General features: G+C 35.4%; 2 protein-coding genes across 2 annotated transcripts in view; both read left to right on the plus strand.

Annotated features, from left to right (window-relative positions):
- Positions 1–15,810, plus strand: part of LOC113759947 (ankyrin repeat-containing protein At5g02620-like) — a 36,819-nt gene extending 21,009 nt beyond the window's left edge. Inside the window, exon 8 of the mRNA XM_027302526.1 lies at positions 15,710–15,810. Within this exon, the coding sequence (XP_027158327.1) occupies positions 15,710–15,810 (101 nt within the window). The remainder of the gene's footprint in view (positions 1–15,709) is intronic.
- Positions 15,811–17,723: 1,913 nt separating this feature from the next.
- LOC113759948 (ankyrin repeat-containing protein At5g02620-like) lies at positions 17,724–19,749 on the plus strand. Its single transcript, XM_027302527.1, has 4 exons — positions 17,724–18,063; positions 18,496–18,826; positions 18,952–19,021; positions 19,357–19,749. Exons 1-4 carry the CDS (start codon positions 17,796–17,798, stop codon positions 19,747–19,749), a joined length of 1,062 nt encoding a protein of 353 aa, XP_027158328.1. The 5' UTR covers positions 17,724–17,795.
- The last annotated feature ends 653 nt before the right edge of the window (positions 19,750–20,402 follow it).

Below are 20,402 nucleotides of genomic sequence, written 5' to 3' on the forward strand. Positions count from 1 at the left end.
ATGTATAATAAACACAAAGGATAGAAGTAAAAAATTTAGTAATCTTTGACTTGTGGAAGATATCAAACATTTTAGCTATTACAACATGGGAGACATGAAACCTTCAATGAGACAATGTTGCATGCATCTTTCACCTTATGATTATCCAATACCCTATGGTTTCCTTGAAATGGCTGTTTTTAGGAGGGTTTTTAATAGACAATTTTTTTTTTACAAATTTATCTTCTAAAAATATTCCAAATTTTTAAAATACACATCCCAAATATTGCAAAACACAATAAAAGTTTATTCTTTTTGTCTATTTCTTCCTTCTCTCCCACCCTCTCCCAACCGAATTTTCTTTTTTTTTTCTTTCTCCCTCTCTCTCATCCTTTCTCTTTCCCTTTCTTCTCCTTCTCCCCTTTCCCTGCCACTCCCTTTCTCCCTTTACCCTAGCCTTCCCCTTCCTCTCCCCCTTCCTGATCATGCGACCAGATAGTGGTCATTGGGGAAAGGGGTGAGGTAAGGTGAAGGGAGAGAGGAAGAGTAGGTGACAAGGAAAATGGGATAGAGGAGGAGGGGGAGGAGAGGAGAAGGAGAGGAAAGAGAGAATAGGAGGAGGAGGAGAAGAGGAAAAGAAAAAAAGACAACGGCCAGCTAGCTAGCGGCGATAGGGGTGGCGTGGTGGCAGTAGGGAAGGAGGGAAGAGGTAGAGCAGGTGTAGGGGAGCTGAGGAGAAGGGAAAGAAGAAAGAGAAAAGAAAGAAAAAGAAAAGAAGAAAGAAAGAAAGTTTTTTAAACCTAAATACATAAAAATTTTCGACAATTTATAAAGTAAGTTATAGTAAAATTTTAGGGTAAATTCCACTTTATCCCTTCTAATTATATACAAAATCCCACTTCAGTTCCTAAACTTCAAAATGGAACATTTAAATCTTTAAAGTATAAAACCTCTCCCACTTTATTCCAATTTTTGACGGAATGTACAAAACTTAACAAAATATTTGCCAATTCCGTTAGTAATCTAATAGGGACATAATGTAATTTTTGATACCTAATAAAAAAATTTTCCCCCTAAGGAAAAAAAACCCATTTTGTTAATTTTTTTTATTTCCCTTTACTTTTTATCCTTTGTAGTATTTTTTTTCTCTTTTTTTCACTTCTTTTTTTATTTATTCTTTTGATTATTCTTTCCTTTATTTTATTTTCTTTGGCTTCTCGTTCTATCTTGCTTTTTTTAACAAATTTTTTTAATAATAAAAAAAGCAACCTGTATCAATTGCTTCAAGTTATAAAAAAAAAAGTGCACATTAACCTAACACTCAAAGCTGCTCCCTGAAATGAAATAACTGGAAACGTTCAAAGTACATGGACTTGTGCTCGGATAACTCAAACTCAAATGTAAATGTTGCATAACCATTGATTTCGCTAGCAAGAAATTGGTTCGACACAAGCAGTTGATATGCATATTCCATACTGATGATAATTCAAGCCCATCAAGGTTTCCCCTTGTACAAAATATCTTCTCTGATCCACTTCTAAAAATCAAAGCTCTTTCCCACTTCTTTCAACACTAGACAACATTGATATCTTCACTATCCCCCTCCTCTTGCTAAAATGAAAACCCATGAATTTTGCCTCTCCACCACCATTCCTACCACTCCTGCCACCCCTCTCCTCTAACCCCTGCCATTCTCTCTCCCTCCTCCCCTTTCCTCTTGGAAAGAAAGGCAGATCGGGAAAGATGGGGAAGGAGTAGCAGCGGGAAAAGGGAGAAGAGGGAGGGGAAAGGTTGTGGTAGAGAGGGGGAAAGAGGAGGAGGGAGGGGGAAGTGGGGAGATGACAAGGTAGTGGTTGGAGGAGGAAAGAGGAAAGAAAGAGAGGGGGGAGCGAGGATGGCGGGGAAAGAGGAGGGAGGCGATGGTGAGGAGTTTGCAGCAAAAGGAATGGCCAGGAAAAACAAGGAGAAAAGGAAATGGAAAAAATAAAGTGTCACAAAAGTTTATGAAATTATATTTATGTCCCTATAGATTTGATTAACTTTAATGATAATAACAAGCAATGGAATTGCCAACTATTTTGTTAAGTTTTGTGCATTCTGTCAAAAATTGGAATAAAGTGGGATAGATTTTATAATTTAAAGATTTAAATGTCCCATTTTGAAATTTAGGGACTAAAGTGGGATTTCGCATATAGTTTGAGAGGATAAAGTGAAATTTACCCAAAATTTTATACAAACACCTAAAAAACACACATGATCCCTAATTATTTGCAAACATGTGCAAGTAATACACCAATACTATATCAAATTTGAGAGTTAAATGCAATCGCTAAAGTTATTGTTGTGGTTTTTATGTCTCAAAATCATTGCGGTGAGTTTAATCAAGGGCTGAGTTAGGGTGGCTCCAACGGTGTTGAATGGGGCGTGTAATATGCTCTATTTAGGGGTTGAGTTGTGGTTTTATGATGAGTGTAATGCTCTACTGATGGGGCCTAGTTGTGGGCCTTTTCTATTTTTTTTCATCAAACCATTTGGATTGTTGTTTGATGACCATTGCTCACTTTTTTTTTCCTTTTCATTAAAAAAAATTGTACCATTACTTGAAGTCCGAAATTTTTTCTATAAACAAGGGATACTCTTTTTTTTTTCATTTCTCACCCCCGTATTTCTTTATTTCTCATACTCAATTACTCATTTCCTTCAACCACTTATACAATTCCTCAAAGAGCTCTTATTTTCTCATTATGGATGAGAATTTTATTAGTTTTAGGAATACGTTTAATGCTCCAAATATAGAATGTCACGCCCCTAATCCGTACACGCAAGTCATGTGATATCCGTCGTATTCTCAAGTCCCGCTCAAGAATACAAGGCAACATTAAACTAGACTAAACTTAGAAAGTACTAAATAGTATAACAAAATAAACTGTGATACAAATCTCAAATGAAAAGTAGTCAATGAGTTTCCAATAAGTTCATACATTTATTCTCTGGTCGAAACAATGGGAAGAGAAATTAAATAAAAATAGTAGCTAGAAGTAGTTAGACTGCTAATTCTTATCCACTTAGAGCTAATAAAAATTATCCTCAAGGTCTTCTAAGTAAATCAACTCACTTCTTTAGAATCTACAAAAGTGGTAAATATTGGATTGAGTGACAAATCACTCAATAGGTAGTATCTACCCCTTTGTTGGACCATGCAACCATAGCTTTACATACACACACATATATATATATATATATATATATCAAATTATTTGCACATCATTCACATCCATAATCATTGAAAATAACGTTATTTGTAAAACAATCAGTAATAATAAGTGACACAGCAGTTGATAAACATCTTATTCATAACTGTACATGAAAGTCATAAAGTCATAAGTCATTTTATATCAGCTTATAATAAGTACATGTAATGACGGGCTCATAATAAGTACATGGAATGACGGGCTTCTGAGTACTCAGTTTAGAAATTAAACCCCTTCTAGGTAGGCGACCAATAGGTTTTATGACTACTGATTGGTCTCATTACATACATGGGTCAATCGGCCGGACTCTATGCCAAATTACCATGACCTTGTCAATCGGCCGAGCTCTATACCAGTCTACAATGACTATTAGGCAGGACTATAACCCTACCGTCTCTTCTATGACTGTTTTGAGTTTTACTTGACATGAATTCATTTCACATGTTATATGCATGGTTCTTTAATTTCATAAAAGATACCACTCATTTTGTATATAACAACATATTAAAATACTTCAAATAAGTCACATGGTCCATCTTTGTATAGCAAAAATAGAACTTTCATAAATACTCAAGTAAATCATTTAATCAAGTACATTTCAAATTAACACATCAAACTATGATTAACAATAAAAAATTTCACTTGAACTTTTGAAATTTTAGAAGGGTAAGTACTACCCACTTTTGTCTGAATGCTTGAGTGGGACTACCTTAGATTCTTTAAACTTGTGTCGTACCTATCAGATGCGTAAGTTGTGACGCCCCGAAAAAAAATGAGTGTGAGAACCCATACTTCTCCCATTTTCTAGGGTTTTATTTATTTAATGGCTTGTTTTCTGCGTTTTCTTTAGTAGGGAAATTTTCTGGATATTTTTAATGAGCAGATATAGTTTTTGGATGATTTTTCTAGTATCAAATAGGTTTTGAGAAATTAAGAGTGTATACCGGATGTGGGACCCACTAGGGCGAAAAGTTCAGAAAAATTCGACCAATAAGGTTAAGTTTCGGATACTGAGTGAAATTTATCGGGTGTAAAGAGATAAGTAGATAATGAGATATGATTGATGTGAGAGGAAACAAAAGGATAGAAATGCATTTAATGGAGTGACAAGTGTCACACTTCCATTGGTTGAAGGCTAAGACAACTATTCACCTTTTTGACCTTTCTTACCCTTGGATTAAATATCTCAAAAATTGACTAAAAATTCACTCTTTCTTTCTCCATGTTGGCCGACTCTCTTAAGCTCAAGAAGAAAGAAAACTTCTCCAATTTTAAGCTTCCAACTAGCTCAAATCATCCAAACCAATTGCTTACAATTGTTTCTACTCCATAAAATCCCTCCATTTGGTGCTAGTAAGTGATTTTGTGGAAGTGTTCAAGGAAGCTAAGGTGTTCTACAACTCCTTTTATCTTGTTTACTAGGTAAGTGGTGATTGAACTTCCTCCTACACCTAATGATGCTTAATTTGTGCCTAGTGGTGGCTAAAGTGCTGAAATTTGTGGTTTATTTCTTGGTTTGAGAGGAATTGGTGAAGTTTTCAATTTATTGATGAATTTTCTGGTTTAATGTGATCATGATGTTGTGGTTATCTATGATGGTTGGTAATGAAGGGTAATGACTCTAGTAGGTGTATATGATAGATAATTGCAACCAATTTTGGGTTTGGAAGGAATTTGAGGAAGTTAGGGTTTCATAACCCCCTTTTCTGTCCGGTTTTGTATCATATGGTTAGAGGCCTAATTGGCCTTTGCTTAAAACATGAAAGTTGTAGGTATTGATGTGTTTGAGGTGCCTGTAAAATTTCAGGTCATTTGGAGTAGTGTAGAGTGAGAAATGTCGAATTTACTATTGCTGTTCTGGGTTTCAGGATGGCCGAACTGCGCCTGTAATTGGGTTGTTTTGACTGGAATTGTTTTGGATTTGGGTGTTGAGGTCTTCTGATGAAATGTAGATTGATGTCCTAGCTACCATATTCCTTTGGAATTTCTGCATTTGGACCTGTTTAGGCTGAGTTGTACTGATTACAGCATAGTGTAAATTGTAAACCTGCAATTACGGTTCTGGTTTGTTATTTGGCATATTTTACTTAGTTGTGCTGGGATTTGGACTGAGTGACCTTCTACATTGTTGTAGCCCTGGTTCTTAGCTTCGAAACGGTGGGTCTTGGACCTCCATCCGATACTCGTAGTACCTTTGGTGCCATTACCGCAAAAGGACGTCAAAACTGTTTTTCTGGTTTTGAGATTAACTTTCATTTCCGGACTTTTCCCTAGCTTGACTTGTACTAGTAATACTTGGAGCTTGCTGAATGGCTATTGGATGAACTTGTTGTTGTGTGTGTACCTTTGGGACTGGCTGAGGATATAATGAAGCCATGATGGCTGGAAAAGTAAGCAAATTCAGGGGAAGTGCTGTCCAAACTTTGAAGGAACTTGTTTGCATTGAGTTTGTGATTTAAGACTTGGATTTGAGCAAGACAATGATATTTAATGGATGATTTCTGAGCCATGGAGGTGAGTGACCTCAAACTATTTCTAAAATTATTTATGAACCGTTTCTTGCATTATTTACTTTTGAACTGTTTCCAAATTTAATGTTGGAACTGTTTTCTTACATATCATGCGTGCTTGCATATCAGTGTCTTGTTATTATTGATTTTGCTTTCAATGATTGTTAAAACGAGTTTTCTAGGCGAGTGTGTACTTTATCGCACTCGACCTAAATAAATATGAAATTTTCAATGATTAATGAGTAAATGCTACTTGCGCATGAATGTAAGCCTTTTGGGCTGAACTGGCCATTGCCCCTTGTTACCGGTCGTCTCGAGCCAGAAGCGGACTCGGTCAGGCGACTAGGAACTTGGGTGAACGTTTCGGTATACTCGAGTATTACCTTGTAGGTTGGTGGAGCCTGGCCAAAAGCCAGGGACGGGGTGAATGAATGCACGAATGAAAAAAAATGCAATGAAATGACAGGAGAACGAACGTATCCTTTTCATGAATGTTACTATCGCTTTCCATTGTAAATGTTTCTTGAATTATTGATACTCCATATTTAATGTTTTGTAAACGTTGTAATTGTTTCTAGACTTATCATTTGATTTACGACATCATTGAAATGAACCATTATTAAACAGATTTGATTACTGATTTTCTGGTTACTCGCTGAGCTTCTAACTCACCCCAAAAATATTTTATTCCCCTCCACAGGGCTCAAGGCGAAGGAAGGACTTGTAGTACTTGTGCACGTGACTGGATGGCCTGTGTTTTGTACAATTTGGATTTGGAAATCATTTTATGTATAGTTGAGAATTATTTCCGCTTTGCTTTTGACATGTAATTATTGGAGAATTTGATGCAATATTTGAGTTTTATCTTGTAATCTGTTTGAGGAATGTAGTGAACGACTGAGTCCCGGCGAGAGCTGGGCAGGCGGCCCGCCGAACCCTCTGGTTCGCCTTAGGGGGAGGTGGGGCTGTCACATAAGTATCCTAATTAGTTGATGTTTCTTATAAATGTGTAAATATACACAACTCTAAGTAGCTTTAAAATTCATGTTTAGACCATTATATGAAACCTAAAGGAGTTTCCTAATTTGAAAAGTTTCTATTTTGGAGAGTTTCCTAAAGTGGAAAGTTTCTTAATTTGGAAAGTTCCTTTTTCTCGCGTAAAGTTTCCTAATTCAGAAATGATTATTCGTAATCATATTTATTATCTTGACCATTGTATGTATTTATATATATTTTTATTATTATTATTTTATTATTATTCATTATTATTGTTATTGTCCTTGTTATCATTATTTTATTTTATTACCATTTATATATATTTGTTAATGAGTTACTATTATCTTTTGCTTTACTTCCATTTTTGTGCATGTGTAGGTGTTATTGTTATTTATGTATATATGTATATATATTGATTTATTATTATAATTATTATCTTAGTTTATTCGGCTTGTACTTATATTTTTATTTTATTTCCCTTTATATCTTTACTTTATTTCATCTATATTTATATTGTTATTATTTTAAGCATTTAAAAGAAATCTAAGACCTATCTAAGACCTATCTATTATTTTATAATGTATAACTTAATCTAATAATGATAGATTAAAATGTCTTAGACTTCTACTTATATATCTTAGGCCTAATTAAATAAGTCTGAATGACTAAATCTTTTAAAATCCACACTTATTTTAGGTTGGGTCTTGAAATTTAATTCTCATGTTAGTCTAAAAAATGTGGGCTAGTTATATGTTGACCTTGGTCGATCAATCCTTGGTTTTGATGATTAACAAACCAAAATGTAGATTTGGTCTAATGTTTTTATGTGAGAAATTTGTTAGAATCAGGTTCAATGGTGTCAAGGAAAGAAAACCAACCAAATGAAGAAGCAAAATCAGGTCACTCATGTCGGACGGCCAAAAGGAAACTATCGGACGTCCGAAAGGATGAAGAACATCAAGAAGGAAACTCTGTCGGACGCTCGTGAGGAAGCATCGGACGTCCGGAAGGATCGGACGCACGCCTCGGACGCACATCGATCGCATCGGACGTCCGAGAAATTTCGCAAAGATTTGATGACTCTCTGCCTACGTTCGGACGCAGGGTTCGGACGTCCGACAGGTGGTTCGGACGTCTGACAGGCACCTGTCGGACGTCCGACAGGCCAACGGCTAGTTTTGACAGCAATTAATATTTGACCGTTGGAGAGTCTTTTGGAGCCATTTCTCACCTTCTATAAAAACCCCAAAGCACAAGAAGACTAGAGACTTTTGCCAACACAAAATACAAGCTTACAAGTGAGATTTTTGAGTAGAAAGATTCTTTGTTGGTTGTATAAGGGGTTGGGGAAGTTGGGTTGTGAGGTTGCTCAAGTGAAGGTTACTCTCTTGGAGTAGTAAAACCTTGGTGAAGGTGAACCAATCACTTGGAGTGGTAAAACCTTGGTGAAGGTTGCCTCATTTGTATAAAATAGTTCTTAATTGGGTGAGTGATCTTTCAAGTGTAGGTTGTTGAGGGTTAACTAGAATAGTTGTAAAACTCCTTGGCTCAACCAAAGAGTATTTGGGGTGAGGAAGGAGTGAGCCTTCACTTGTACATCTTGGTTAGCATCGCCATCAATTGAAGAGGCTATTGGTTTGATATTTGGTTTGCATTTCTTATCTTTTCTCTTTAATTAAGTTTTCTTTATTGTGCTTAAATTTGATATATCTTTGTGCATCATTGTGAATTTGTTTGTACTCATTGGGTTGCACCGGGCTCTTACAATTGGTATCAGAGCTTGGTCTCTTTTGATCAAGCTTAACCGCTTAGAGTAAAGATCATGGCAACCATAAAAGTTTCTTTTTTAGAAGGGCAATCTATTGATAGACCACCTATGTTTAATGGTTCTCATTTTAGCATGTGGAAACAAAGAATGATGATTTTCTTACAATCTGTTTACATTGAACTATGGTATGTGGTAGAAGATGGTCCTTATGAAGCTAGAATAGTTGACTCTATCACCAATTTGAGTAGATTAAAGACTAGACAAGAATTGAATGAAAAAGACAAGAGATACCTTTCTTTGAATGCCAAGGCCATGTGTATATTGTACAATGCATTAGATGTAAATGAATCTAGTAGGATTAAAGGTTGTAAATCAGCTAAAGATATTTGGGATAAATTGTGTGTATTTCATGAAGGTAATCAAGATATTAAAGAACAAAAGAAATCTTTACTTGTTTCTCAATATGAATTTTTCAGAATGCATCCTCTTGAAAATGTTGATAAGATGTGTAGTAGATTTTGTGACATTATTGAAGATCTTAAATTGCTTGGAAAAGAATATTCTTTTGGTGAGAAAAATAGAAAGATTTTGAATGCCTTGCCAAAAGAATGGGAAAACAAAATAAATGCTATAGAAGAGGCAAAGGATTTAAATTCTATGTCCATTGAATCTCTTGTGGATACCCTAACCTCTTATGAATTAAAGCTGGAATTCAAAGTGCAAGAGGAAGAAAATGCAAGAATGTATAAGAGAGGCATAGCTTTTAAAGCATCTCAAGTGGGGGATAACCCATCCTTCATGGGTAATGAAATCATGGAAGTGGACAATGATATAACTCCTCACATCAAAAGTTTCAAGAAGATCTTCAACAAGAGATGTTCAAGAGGAGATTGCAAAATTACATGGGATGAATGCAATTCAAAAAGAGAAAAAGAAGAGTTGGCCCAAATGGCACTAATGGCCGTTGGAGAAGATGAGGTAAGTTCTTATCACTCTTCTTGTGATGAAGATAATGAAGATGATGATGTGAAAACTCTTATGATTAAAATGCATAAAAGTTTGAAAAAATCTTATGCTAAAAATAAAGATTTGAAAACAAAAATAAATGATTTGTTGGAAGAAAACTCCAAACTTTTTCAAGAAAACAAATGTTTGAGAATGGAAAATGATGATTTAAAAAATCAAAAAGGTGTTTTTTATTGCAAAAATAATTTGAAAAGGAAGTTGGAAGAGAAAACAAAGTTTTATGAAAAAATGTTGGAGGAACAAAATTTGTTAAAGAAAAGAATTAATGACTTGAACGAGGTTCTCCAAAATGAAAAACAAAAGTTTTCTCAAACAAAAGAAAGCAAATCTTTTCAAGGCACAAATAAGTTTGCTAAGAAAATTAGTTGCATTAAATCCACTTATGTGCAAAATACTTCTATCATGTGTCACTTTTGTTGCCAATTTGGACACATGCAAAATGATTGCTATGTAAAGAAAAATATGAGAAAAGGTATGAAATCCATGTGGATTGCTAGATCATGTTGTAATAACTCCCAAGGACCCTATTATGGTCTTGACTTGAAAAATAAAGGGGGAGTTTGCTTTTTGATTGATGCCAAAAGGGGGAGTAGGATTTATTGAAATTTCTTTGCATGTTGGCACTTTCTAAGGGGGAGCTTTATTTGAACTTATTTGATAAAAGAAATCTTCATTTTGTTTGTCATCATCAAAAAGGGGGAGATTGTTGACCTTGGTCGATCAATCCTTGGTTTTGATGATTAACAAACCAAAATGTAGATTTGGTCTAATGTTTTTATGTGAGAAATTTGTTAGAATCAGGTTCAATGGTGTCAAGGAAAGAAAACCAACCAAATGAAGAAGCAAAATCAGGTCACTCATGTCGGACGGCCAAAAGGAAACTATCGGACGTCCGAAAGGATGAAGAACATCAAGAAGGAAACTCTGTCGGACGCTCGTGAGGAAGCATCGGACGTCCGGAAGGATCGGACGCACGCCTCGGACGCACATCGATCGCATCGGACGTCCGAGAAATTTCGCAAAGATTTGATGACTCTCTGCCTACGTTCGGACGCAGGGTTCGGACGTCCGACAGGTGGTTCGGACGTCTGACAGGCACCTGTCGGACGTCCGACAGGCCAACGGCTAGTTTTGACAGCAATTAATATTTGACCGTTGGAGAGTCTTTTGGAGCCATTTCTCACCTTCTATAAAAACCCCAAAGCACAAGAAGACTAGAGACTTTTGCCAACACAAAATACAAGCTTACAAGTGAGATTTTTGAGTAGAAAGATTCTTTGTTGGTTGTATAAGGGGTTGGGGAAGTTGGGTTGTGAGGTTGCTCAAGTGAAGGTTACTCTCTTGGAGTAGTAAAACCTTGGTGAAGGTGAACCAATCACTTGGAGTGGTAAAACCTTGGTGAAGGTTGCCTCATTTGTATAAAATAGTTCTTAATTGGGTGAGTGATCTTTCAAGTGTAGGTTGTTGAGGGTTAACTAGAATAGTTGTAAAACTCCTTGGCTCAACCAAAGAGTATTTGGGGTGAGGAAGGAGTGAGCCTTCACTTGTACATCTTGGTTAGCATCGCCATCAATTGAAGAGGCTATTGGTTTGATATTTGGTTTGCATTTCTTATCCTTTCTCTTTAATTAAGTTTTCTTTATTGTGCTTAAATTTGATATATCTTTGTGCATCATTGTGAATTTGTTTGTACTCATTGGGTTGCACCGGGCACTTACATTATACCTAGAATTTAACTATTGGACATTCACTAAACCCATACTATATTTTTGGCCCCAAATATACTTGCCTTTTTTCCCCAAATTCTATTATTATTATTATGATTTTTATTATTTCTAATAATTTCTTTTTTTTCCTTCTATTGGCCAGCCCTTCTGGCTAGTTATGAGGAGGGTCTCCTTTGCTTTTTTTTCCCCCTCATTTGGTTGGCGGATCTATTTGATCAATGTCGCCAGCACTTGCTGGCGACCTTTGCTTTTTTTTTTTTTTTTTTTTTTTTTTTTGCTAAAGCTTCAACTTTAGCAACGGCGCACAACCACAACAACAGTGGCGACCAGCCGCTGCTCTCCCTCCCCTCCCCTTTTTTTTTTTAACTTTTCAATAATTAAAATTTAATACCCTATTCCTACTAACTCAAATTTAAATCCTTCTAAATCTCTCATACAAGCATATATATATATATATATATATATAGCGTAATATACATATTTGTAAAATCTTTAAAATAATTCATGAAACTAATAAGACTTAAAAGAAAAGTTTTAACGTGAGTTTGGGACTTACAAGTCTAGGTGCCTAGTTGCTCGTTTGATTGACAGTGACGTCTTCTTCTTCTTCTCTACTCTCTAACGGGTCTATCTCTAAGAAAATGATGATAATGAGAAATAAGAGTATCGTTGTTTCTTTAAACCTTAGATATTAACTGGTGGTTTAGATAAGAATTTTAATTTGTTATGAACTCTTATCCTATCTTATCTCTTTCCTAATCCCCAATTAACCCTTTAATCTTTTTACCTTTTTATCAGTAGAAAATTACCACTTAAATAAAAAATTAATAAAAAAACATGGGTTTTACATAGAAAATTCATCTTCTCAACAAAATCAAAACCAACAAAATTTTCAAAATTACCCCAATTTTTCTTTTCTGGTATTCCAACAAATTATGCATATCCACCAAATTTGTCGAATTCCAATCATCCATCCAATTATCAAATTCCACTAGGTTTTCCGTATCCATTTCACATGTATCCACCGCTTGGTTATTTTAATTCGTCAGTGGGAAATCAATGTACATCAAAATATTACAACCTTGATATAGGTTGTGGAGGCTCAGAAACTCCGTCGGAAGCAAGGAAGGATTCCGATTTTGGCTACCCATAAGAAAATAGAACACCAATGGAGTCAATTTCAGATTCTCAATTTTCGACTTATTCAACACAATGTGGGGTTGAAATATTACTCCCACCAATGAACCGATGGAAGAAACGGATGGTAAACGCATTTCATGGAGTACAGATGATGACAAAGTGCTAGCAAGTGCTTGGCTCACAATTTTCAATTGCAGCATTATAGGTAACTCCCAAAATGAGGAGAGTTTTTGGAAACAAGTCATTGATTACTTCAATGATAATCGAGAATCTAGACCACCAAGAAAATATAAAGATGTGAAATCCCAATAGTCAGATGGTTAATGAATTCAACTAGTACTACAACAAATAGGTTGGAGAACATCATAGTTGGTGTATGAAGACCAGATCAAGCAACACGCATGCGAGCTTTTTCACCAAAATAATAATAAGCATTTTTTACATGAAGAAAAATGATCCAAAGTGGAAAGCAAATACTCCTGTGCAGCACTCTTCAAAAAAGATAAGGACCGACGAAAGCGGGGCATATACTTCTTCATTCAATGCAGATTCAAGTTTTGACATTGATGACGGTGAACTGCATGAAGTTCGCCCACTCGGTCAACAAGCATCAAAGAAGGGAAAGAGAAAGGAAAAATTAATAGTGAACGAGGAAAATTTCGGTAGGGAGCTTAATGAAATATGAAGTATATTGAAATAGCAAAAAGAAGAAAAATTGTAGGCTATGGAAAACTTAGCAAGTAAGTTAGAAAGTTATACTTTCAGAAGTGATTATGAAATTTTACTGAAGGATACCACAAGCATGACTTCATAGCGGCTTCGAATTCATGAGCATATGTGTTCCATCCTAAAAGCCAAGTATAATATTCCTTAGTTTGATTTTAGTTTTATCCTTTAAATTTTAATCCATGTAATTTTTAATTATGCATTAGTGTGTTTAATGGTTTATTTGTAATATTACTTTCAGGTTATTATGTTATGTTGAAATAAAATTGACAGGCTGTCGAAGCCTGTACAATTATAAAATTAAATCTAATTGCCAGTTAAAATGACCAAAACCCAATTCAAGTACTGGAGCAGGGACTCTAGGTGTGCAATGGGTTACTTGATTCACCCTGTTCCCGAAGAGTTTGCTTGATCCGATATACCCGAATGGGATGGTTTTTTTTCCACAGATAATTATGAATTTGTAAACAGGGCAAGTAGGGTCGTATCCTTAGGGATTGGGTATATTTGTCTCCTAAGAAATCCAAAGTAACACAGGGGGTGATTTTGTAGGAATGACGACAATCAAGTAAATTCAAATAAGAAAATAAAAATAAATAACTAACTAGAAATTAAACGGCAATTCACTAAACTTAACGTAACAATAATTAAAGATCTAAAACAATTAAAACAAGAAGACACTTTAAAAATAAAATAAAGTAGGCAACTAAAAGTCAAATAGCAATTCACTAAAATAAAGGTAATATCAATTAAAGATCTAGCCAAGAAATAACTTCAGCAATAGTTCACTTAATTGATCATCGATACACAAGCAATTTCAATTATTTATCAATAAATAGGTTATAACTGCCAAACAAGCGATGGCAGTCAACCCCTCCTTACTGTGTCGGTGATCAAGGTACGCCTGTTAATCATTGCTCTAATTGGAAAACAATCCTAGGTACACCCGTAAGATTTAATTCCCCAGTTGCCTTACATATTAGAGGAGCCATATTCTAACCAAATAACGCACTACTAGGGTTATTTCAGATTAGCCCGTGTATTCCCCTGATACAAATATAATCATGCCAGTTGTCACTAATTCAAGGCAATTAAACAATTGCAGATTTAATGCCCTAATTGACAATAGACTATCAGACTAACTAATTATCCGGATTCAAGACAATCAATTAATTAAACAATCATAAATACTGCAATCAAGGGATATACGAATACTAATAAATAAATAAAAAATAAAATTAAACCGATCTCACAATTTTAGGCGAACCAAAGCCTCCGTCGTTCCTTGACTAGAGTGAAGAAATTAATTCATATTTGACGAACAAAACCCATGGAAAATTGCAGCAAGAGTCGCGGCCATTATCACAGAAATTGGGAAAATGCAATTCGTTTGCGCGATGGAGGATAATGAAGCTACAAAGAAGAAAATGCAATTCGTTTCCTAATCGTCCCTGACATGCGAGGGAAACAAACCCACTGCAAGACGAAAAGCTAAAATCTAAATCAAAAATACTACAGAGCATGATTCAAGTCTTTCTTTTTGTTCTTGACATACGTGAGCTCAATATGTCCCAAAGCTCTCCATGGAAAAGTCAACAAAAGCTAGCCTCCAGTCTCCTGACATGCGTGGGTACAAGCAAAGAAAGAAAAAGTTCACCCCTAAGCTAAAAGACGAAAAACTCAAAAGTAATCAGATGCCTCTCATCTTCTGCAATCTTCCATTTTGTATCTGATAGTCCCCCCTTGCACTGTGCGGCGGCTTCCAGGGAAAACAAGACATCGGTCAAATGACCGAAAAGGGCTTGTGCCCCTTTTTTCAAAAATGCCCTTGCAAGCCTTCAATTTTATTTCTTTCCCGATGACTCTCAAAGTAGCAGTGATTGTGGTATTTTTGATCTACTTCCTGAAATAAATGCAAATTACGAAAAGTGAGTAGAATCCAGCAATTAATCCACATCAAGTCAGGTAATAGGGGAAATTAATAATAAAATAAATAGTAAAATTGCAACCTATCAAAAATATTAACAACTATTTTTTAAAAAAATTAGCCATTGTAAAACTAGTTGTTACAAAATTAGCCGTTACAAAACTAGCACTATATATATATATATATATATATTTAGTATAATATTCCTTAGTATAATTTTAATTTTATCCTTTAAATTTTAATCCATGTAATTTTTAATTATGCATTAGTGTGTTTAATGGTTTATTTGTAATATTACTTTCATGTTATTATGTTATGTTGAAATAAATATTAACAACTATTTTTTAAAAAAATTAGCCGTTTTAAAACAAATTATGATGTTGTTGGAGCAATGGCAAAGGCAAAACATGTCTTCAAGTTCCAACATCCGTCCATACAGTCGAAGATATTACAATCGAGAGCGTGATGTCGGGCATGTTCGATTGTTTAATGACTATTTTGCCAACAACCCCGTTTATCCTTCAAATATATTTTGCCGATGGTTTTGAATGGGAGGAGAGTTTTTTCTTCGAATTGTGGAGTCCATTACAAGTCATTCAGAGTTTTCCAAATAAGGGTTGATGCAGTTGGAAAAAGTGGACTTTCTCTATTACAAAAAGGCACCGCAGCTATTAGACAGCTAGCATATGGAGCACCAGCTGACCAGTTGGATGAGTACATAAGGATGGGTGAAACCACTGCAATTGAGTGTTTGTCATAGTTTTGCCGATGTGTGATTGACATTTATGGGGTACAATACTTGAGAAGGCCTAATGCTAATGACATTGAACATTTACTTCAATTACATTCTGAGCACCATGGATTCCCAGCATGCTTGGTAGCATTGACTGCATGCATTGGCAATGGAGAAATTATCTCGTGGCATGGAAAGGTCAAATTACTCGAGGTGATCAAGGATTTCCCACAATAATGTTGGAAGTAGTGGCATCGGCAGACAGGATCTAATAATGACATTAATGTGCTCAATCAATCTCCACTATTCAACTATATATTACATGGATACATTCCTAAGGTTCAATTTAGGGTTAATGGAACAAGAATAACAAAGGGTATTATCTAGCAAATGGCATATAACCAAAATGGGCAACATTCGTTAAAAGTTTCACATCTCTAAGAGATCCAAAGAGGATCAAGTTTAAGCAAATGCAAGAAACTGCAAGAAAAGATGTTGAGCGAGTATTTGGAGTGCTTCAATCTCGTTGGGCTATTGTACGTGGGCCAGCTCGGTTATGGCATAGAGCGAAACTGAAAGATATAATGCACGCATGCATCATATTACATAATATGATTGTTGAGGACGAAGGAGATACAATAAGAAATGGGATGATGATGATGAAGATCCAACAATCCATGTGACTCAAGGTTCTGTCGAAAATTTTCAAAATTACCTTCAAAAGAATGCGGAACTATGTGATCGTGAAATACATCATTAGCTTCGATTGGACTTGGTTGAGCATATTTGGGAACGATTCGGAGGCAACGACAATGGAAATTAGTATTTATTATATTATTATTTGCATTTTATTTTACTTAAATTTTGTAAAATTATGTCATGGAGTTCAATTAATTCGATAGAGTATTATTAATTAAGTATGAATTATTAGGATATCTTCGCATTTAAGGTGTCACGTATTTGTTTAATAATTACGTAAAAATATTAATATTTTTGAGGGATAGAAAAATATATATTATTGAAAATCACAAATTATAGTTTTAGTTTTTAGAAAATAAAAAATCTGAAAGGTAAAAAATTTAATGAGAGTTAATAATTTATTTTTCAAAAAGATGCGATTATTTTAAAAAATTAATCTTATTTATTTATGAGAGATTAGAGACGTGCATTATAAAAATAAATGTTTGATTTGATTGTGGGATCATGTTATTATACTGTATCGAGTGTAATCAATTGTGAGTGAAAGTATAATAAAAGTGGAGCTAGTGAAATACTGACGTGATATGTGGATTAACCACACAGCTAAACGATCAACCTTCCTCCCACTTCCTCGGTAAGAAAACGAAAGTGGAGTCAAGTCTTCCCAGGAAAGTGGAAGTAAACTCAAAGTTTTTCCAAGAAACTGAAAACTACAGAAACAACAAATGTAAAGCACAATCATTTTCTTCTGAACCCGCGTAGTCACAAGTCAATTCATGGTTGTGTTTATATTTTTTATGGGCTGCCACTCAAATTATTCAACCATTCATAGCACAAGGTTTTCCAGGATGTACACCAGAAAAGAAACCATGGTGTCAATTAAATATTTACAAGTCATAAACCAGAAACTTCAATAAAAAATTCTAACTATAGTATGTGTCCGGCATGTCCCACAGTAGTATTTAGACAACTAGTTGCAGAAACAAATGGATGCTGAATTGTATACAGCAGCACATTTAGGTGATCGGGTTCTAATGAAAAGGTTTTCTGCGAAGTTCTATTCACAGAAGACTTCAACTGGAAACACAGTCCTCCACGTATTGGCCCAGTTTTGTGACTCTGCAGAGGTAGCGGGACATATCCTTGCAGGACATTGCTGTCTGCTAATGAAAAAGAATGTTCATGGTGAAACAGCACTTCATTTATTAGCTAGAAAGGGGCACTTGGGCATTGTTCGAGCACTTATTGCATCTGCAAAACATCAATTTCGTCATTGAGGATTTCGATTTCCGGGTTTTGACAGATGCAAGAGGATGCTGAGGATGGCTAATGTGGATGGCAACACAGCTTTACATGAGGCAGTTAGGAACAGCTTCTATGAGGTTGCCAAATTGTTGGTTCAAGAAGATCCTGAGTTTCATTATCGCCCCAATTATGCTATGGAGACTCCTCTGTATCTAGCAGTAGAGAAGGGATATCATGATATCGCTGATCTGATTTTGGTGACTTGCAAGTCTTCATCTTATCTCGGCCCCGGTAACAGAACTGCCCTGCACGCTGCAGCTATACGGAATTCGCCAGGTAACCTTAAATGTCATTCACCATCTCTTAAAAAGCAACAAATTTTGGATGTTTATCCATTCTGATACATTAACAGAAGACGTGGGGGAAAGCAGGGTAACCATTTTTACTCCTGGATTAAGGATCATGGCCTGAAATTATCTATTGAACAATTACATATCTTGAGTTTTAAATATTTCTGACTCTATCTTAGTCTGCTTAAGCGTCGTTTATGCTTTATAGAGCCTTTGATCTATGAAGCGTCGAAATTCAACTTGCACATCATCGCTTTTTAGTGATAAACAAATCAATTTGATCTATGATATCAATTTATTCCTTTTAAACCAATTTGCAAAACGTGCAATTTAGCTGGGATAATATCTAAGTTGTGAGTTCTTGCGGTTTATTTTTAATGAACTATAATATCTTAAAAAAACATTGGCTGCTGTGCAGAAGTGGAACTGATTATACAGAAGCTGCCAAATCTTACAAAGAAAGTCGACAAATTTGGATGGAATGCACTTCATTATGCTGCTAAATTTAATCATCAAGGAGTAGTAAGACAATTATTGTCTAAATACAAGTTCATGGTCTATGTTACTGCCAATAATGACGACTCAAAGACTGCTTTACATATTGCGGTGACTCAAGGACATGTAGCCGTCATACAAGAGCTTTTATTGCATTGCCCAGATTGTTGGGAAAGGATCACATATAAACGCCAGAACATCCTTCATCTTGCTGTAATATATGAACAAAGAGAAGTGCTGGAATTTTTCTTACAGTATTCTTGGGCTTCTGAACTAATCAACCAAAGGATACTAAAGGAAACACTCCTCTCCACCTGTATGTTGCAACCAAAAACTTAGATGGTAATAGCCTTGTAAATCACCCTTGTGTTGATATCAGTGCTTTCGACAATTCCAATTCTACTGTTCTTGACAACATACTTCATATTTATGAGCTTACTGGAAGACAGGTACCCGTTTTACTCCCTTCCCCTTTGCATGGTCACAATAATGAGCTTATTAATTAAAGTAGGATACTAAAGCTTAGCCAAGGAAATCAAGAGCAAAAATAAAAGAATGATCCCTTTGAATTGCCTTTTAAGAAAGTTCATTTTTGGAAAAGTCACAATACTTCCTTCTATTACCTATTCACCTCCCGTATACAATAAGAAAGAAAATGTGACAAATTTGAAAGTTCATCGCTACGGTTCTATGTCTAATAGAATCACTTGCCTAGGTTTTGATCAAGGAAGAGTTGGAGCCAGCGGGTGCTAGTTGAGGTTATCGAAATGTTGCTACTGTGAAGAAGAATTTAGGAGCATCAAAAACCGAAGAACCAGAAAAACTGGAAAGTTTGGCTGGGACTTATTTGATTGTGGCTACACTGATTGCAACAGTCACTTTCACGGCAGGTTTTACCATCCCAGGTGGATACAATGATAGTGACAGTCCAAACAAAGGCCTGGCGGTTCTAGGAAACAAAGCAATTTTTATAACATTTGTTATTTCAGATTCCTTAGCAATAATGATCTCCGTTCATGCAGTCCTCCATCTAATTTTACTCTTGCAAAGCAACAACCACAAGTTCAAGTTAGCTATGCTCCACGGAGGTAGGTCTTCAATTTTCATGGCCATGATCCTGATGATGATAGCATTTCTGACGGGCTTGTCTTCTGTGTTACCAATGTTGCATATTTAGATTCTGTTGTGCGTCCTTGCTGCTATATTTTGCTATCATATACCTTTGGACCTCGTTCAGTTTTTAAGGAACACTAGGAGAACTAGATATGTAACTATGTTTACACATACCGAGGCTGATTATTCTTGGTATATAGGTCCATTCAGATTTTGGGTTCAAGATTTGACTGAAGAGGATAAGTTTTGGTAGCAATTTGTCACCAAAAAACTGCAATAATATCTTCCTTTTCCGCATACATTGGAGGCTATGAGCTATGTAAACCATTTTGGCATTCTTCTACTATTTTCAATATCTTTTCTATTACCTCTGTCAAATATCTTTCTTAGTTTTTTGGTTTGGGGAGATTTGGTGTCAATTGATTGATTTGGTATTTAGCTATAGTTCAAGAATGATAGAACTTGTGGTAACTGAAGTTTGACTAAAGAAATATAAGATGTAAATACATGGGCATAGAGCTATAAATTTTTTGACAGGGAAAAAAAGATTAATAGATAGAAATAGTACATGTAATTTATTAACAAAGACCAAGAAAAATAATAAGAGAAGCAGAAATATATTTTACTTGATTGTTATGCACCAATGGTGCAGCACCATACAGCATTGGTCATGGACTTTTTTAGATTATAAAAGTGGTAGGAAATGGGATGTAGGAT

This window comes from Coffea eugenioides, chromosome 2 (assembly GCF_003713205.1).
Source record: "Coffea eugenioides isolate CCC68of chromosome 2, Ceug_1.0, whole genome shotgun sequence".
NCBI classification, from domain to species: Eukaryota; Viridiplantae; Streptophyta; class Magnoliopsida; order Gentianales; family Rubiaceae; genus Coffea; species Coffea eugenioides.